At 53.7% G+C, this 4,106-nt stretch overlaps 1 protein-coding gene across 1 annotated transcript in view; it reads left to right on the top strand.

The window, feature by feature from the left end:
• The window catches only part of LOC106899523 (non-receptor tyrosine-protein kinase TYK2-like), a 35,123-nt gene that overhangs the window by 5,352 nt on the left and 25,665 nt on the right, over positions 1–4,106 (top strand). The window contains exon 4 of the mRNA XM_014961398.1: positions 3,769–3,933. Within this exon, the coding sequence (XP_014816884.1) occupies positions 3,769–3,933 (165 nt within the window). The remainder of the gene's footprint in view (positions 1–3,768; positions 3,934–4,106) is intronic.

Genomic DNA, 4,106 nt, shown 5'->3' on the forward strand with positions numbered 1-4,106 from the left:
CCTTTTGGGGACAAAACCTCCAGTTTTGGGAAAAGGAAAGGGGGGAAAGGAAAAAACGGGGAGGGAAAGGAAAAAACGGGGAGGGAAAGGAAAAAACGGGGAGGGGAAGGAAAAAACTTGTGGGTTGCCACCCAAAACTGAGTGTTTCCACCCAAAAATTTCCACTGTCCTTCTCTTCCTCCTTCTCCTCCTTTTCTCCTCTTCCTCCTTCTTTTTTTCTCTTCCTCCTCTTCCTCCTCTTCCTTCTCCTCCTCTTCTCTTCCTTCTCCTCTTCTTCCTCTTCCTCCTCCTTTTCTCCTCTTCCTCCTCCTTTTCTCCTCTTCCTCCTCCTTCTCCTCCTTTTCTCCTCTTCTTCCTCCTTCTCCTTTTCTTTCTCCTTCTCCTCTTCTTCCTCCTTCTCCTCTTCTTCCTCCTTCTCCTCCTTTACTCCTCCTTCTCCCTCTTTTCTCCTCTTCCTCCTCCTCCTTCTCCTCCTTTTCCACCTTTTCTCTGCTTCTTCCTACTCTTTCTCCTCCTCCTCCTCCTTTTCTCCTCCTCCTCTTCTTCCTCCTCCTCCTTTTCTCCTCCTTCTCCTCCTCTTCTTCCTCCTTTTTGTTCTCCTCCTCCTCTTCTCCTCCTTTTCTCTTCTTCCTCCTCCTTCTCCTCCTTTTCTCTTCTTCCTCCTCCTTCTCCTCCTTTTCTCCTCTTCCTCCTCCTTCTCCTCCTCCTCCTTCTCCTCCTTTTCTCCTCCTTTTCTCCTCTTCCTCCTCCTTTTCTCCTCTTCTTCCTCCTTCTCCTCCTTTTCTCCTTTTCTTCCTCTTTCTCCTCTTTCTCCTCTTCCTCCTCCTCTTCCTTCTCTTTCTCCTTTTCTCCTCCTTCTCCTCTTCTTCCTCCTTCTCTTCCTTTTCTCCTCTTCCTCCTCCTTCTCCTCCTCCTCCTTCTCCTCCTTTTCTCCTCTTCCTCCTCCTTCTCCTCCTCCTCCTTCTCCTCCTTTTCTCCTCTTCCTCCTCCTTCTCCTCCTCCTCCTTCTCCTCCTTTTCTCCTCTTCCTCCTCCTTCTCCTCCTCCTCCTTCTCCTCCTTTTCTCCTCTTCCTCCTCCTTCTCCTCCTCCTCCTTCTCCTCCTTTTCTCCTCTTCCTCCTCCTTCTCCTCCTCCTCCTTCTCCTCCTTTTCTCCTCTTCCTCCTCCTTCTCCTCCTCCTCCTTCTCCTCCTTTTCTCCTCTTCCTCCTCCTTCTCCTCCTCCTCCTTCTCCTCCTTTTCTCCTCTTCCTCCTCCTTCTCCTCCTCCTCCTTCTCCTCCTTTTCTCCTCTTCCTCCTCCTTCTCCTCCTCCTCCTTCTCCTCCTTTTCTCCTCTTCCTCCTCCTTCTCCTCCTCCTCCTTCTCCTCCTTTTCTCCTCTTCCTCCTCCTTCTCCTCCTCCTCCTTCTCCTCCTTTTCTCCTCTTCCTCCTCCTTCTCCTCCTCCTCCTTCTCCTCCTTTTCTCCTCTTCCTCCTCCTTCTCCTCCTCCTCCTTCTCCTCCTTTTCTCCTCTTCCTCCTCCTTCTCCTCCTCCTCCTTCTCCTCCTTTTCTCCTCTTCCTCCTCCTTCTCCTCCTCCTCCTTCTCCTCCTTTTCTCCTCTTCCTCCTCCTTCTCCTCCTCCTCCTTCTCCTCCTTTTCTCCTCTTCCTCCTCCTTCTCCTCCTCCTCCTTCTCCTCCTTTTCTCCTCTTCCTCCTCCTTCTCCTCCTCCTCCTTCTCCTCCTTTTCTCCTCTTCCTCCTCCTTCTCCTCCTCCTCCTTCTCCTCCTTTTCTCCTCTTCCTCCTCCTTCTCCTCCTCCTCCTTCTCCTCCTTTTCTCCTCTTCCTCCTCCTTCTCCTCCTCCTCCTTCTCCTCCTTTTCTCCTCTTCCTCCTCCTTCTCCTCCTCCTCCTTCTCCTCCTTTTCTCCTCTTCCTCCTCCTTCTCCTCCTCCTCCTTCTCCTCCTTTTCTCCTCTTCCTCCTCCTTCTCCTCCTCCTCCTTCTCCTCCTTTTCTCCTCTTCCTCCTCCTTCTCCTCCTCCTCCTTCTCCTCCTTTTCTCCTCTTCCTCCTCCTTCTCCTCCTCCTCCTTCTCCTCCTTTTCTCCTCTTCCTCCTCCTTCTCCTCCTCCTCCTTCTCCTCCTTTTCTCCTCTTCCTCCTCCTTCTCCTCCTCCTCCTTCTCCTCCTTTTCTCCTCTTCCTCCTCCTTCTCCTCCTCCTCCTTCTCCTCCTTTTCTCCTCTTCCTCCTCCTTCTCCTCCTCCTCCTTCTCCTCCTTTTCTCCTCTTCCTCCTCCTTCTCCTCCTCCTCCTTCTCCTCCTTTTCTCCTCTTCCTCCTCCTTCTCCTCCTCCTCCTTCTCCTCCTTTTCTCCTCTTCCTCCTCCTTCTCCTCCTCCTCCTTCTCCTCCTTTTCTCCTCTTCCTCCTCCTTCTCCTCCTCCTCCTTCTCCTCCTTTTCTCCTCTTCCTCCTCCTTCTCCTCCTCCTCCTTCTCCTCCTTTTCTCCTCTTCCTCCTCCTTCTCCTCCTCCTCCTTCTCCTCCTTTTCTCCTCTTCCTCCTCCTTCTCCTCCTCCTCCTTCTCCTCCTTTTCTCCTCTTCCTCCTCCTTCTCCTCCTCCTCCTTCTCCTCCTTTTCTCCTCTTCCTCCTCCTTCTCCTCCTCCTCCTTCTCCTCCTTTTCTCCTCTTCCTCCTCCTTCTCCTCCTCCTCCTTCTCCTCCTTTTCTCCTCTTCCTCCTCCTTCTCCTCCTCCTCCTTCTCCTCCTTTTCTCCTCTTCCTCCTCCTTCTCCTCCTCCTCCTTCTCCTCCTTTTCTCCTCTTCCTCCTCCTTCTCCTCCTCCTCCTTCTCCTCCTTTTCTCCTCTTCCTCCTCCTTCTCCTCCTCCTCCTTCTCCTCCTTTTCTCCTCTTCCTCCTCCTTCTCCTCCTCCTCCTTCTCCTCCTTTTCTCCTCTTCCTCCTCCTTCTCCTCCTCCTCCTTCTCCTCCTTTTCTCCTCTTCCTCCTCCTTCTCCTCCTCCTCCTTCTCCTCCTTTTCTCCTCTTCCTCCTCCTTCTCCTCCTCCTCCTTCTCCTCCTTTTCTCCTCTTCCTCCTCCTTCTCCTCCTCCTCCTTCTCCTCCTTTTCTCCTCTTCCTCCTCCTTCTCCTCCTCCTCCTTCTCCTCCTTTTCTCCTCTTCCTCCTCCTTCTCCTCCTCCTCCTTCTCCTCCTTTTCTCCTCTTCCTCCTCCTTCTCCTCCTCCTCCTTCTCCTCCTTTTCTCCTCTTCCTCCTCCTTCTCCTCCTCCTCCTTCTCCTCCTTTTCTCCTCTTCCTCCTCCTTCTCCTCCTCCTCCTTCTCCTCCTTTTCTCCTCTTCCTCCTCCTTCTCCTCCTCCTCCTTCTCCTCCTTTTCTCCTCTTCCTCCTCCTTCTCCTCCTCCTCCTTCTCCTCCTTTTCTCCTCTTCCTCCTCCTTCTCCTCCTCCTCCTTCTCCTCCTTTTCTCCTCTTCCTCCTCCTTCTCCTCCTCCTCCTTCTCCTCCTTTTCTCCTCTTCCTCCTCCTTCTCCTCCTCCTCCTTCTCCTCCTTTTCTCCTCTTCCTCCTCCTTTTCTCCTCTTCTTCCTCCTTCTCTTCCTTTTCTCCTCTTCCTCCTCCTTTTCCCTTTTTCTTTTCTTCCTTCTCCTTTTCTCCTCTTCTTTCTCCTTTTCTCCTCTTCTTCCTCCTTCTCCTCCTTTTTTCCTCTTCCTCCTCCTTCTCCTTGTTCTCCTTCACCTCTTCTCCCTCCTCCTCCTCCTTTTCTCCTCTCCCTCTCCTCCTTTTCTCCTCTCCCTCCCCCTCCTCCTCCTCCCCAGGTACTACTTTCGGAACTGGCACGGGATGAACGAGCAGGAACCGGCCGTTTATCGCAACGTGCCCCGTCCCAGCGACTGCCCCGACGAGCGGCTGCCGGGGAGGGCTTTGCTGGACAAATCCTCCTTCCAGTACCTCTTCGAGCAGGTGAGCAGCTCCCGCCCCAAATTTGGGGGAATTTGGGGGGGGATTTCCTCCATCCAGCCACATCCGGCTCGGCCCAAACCGGGATCTGGTGTGGGTCAGGATCTGTGGGGCTGGGGGTGTGGGGTTAGGAGTCTGTGGGGTGGGGGTCAGGATCTGTGGGGCTGGGGGCTGTG

Source organism: Calidris pugnax, unplaced genomic scaffold (assembly GCF_001431845.1).
Source record: "Calidris pugnax isolate Ruff unplaced genomic scaffold, ASM143184v1 scaffold672, whole genome shotgun sequence".
NCBI classification, from domain to species: Eukaryota; Metazoa; Chordata; class Aves; order Charadriiformes; family Scolopacidae; genus Calidris; species Calidris pugnax.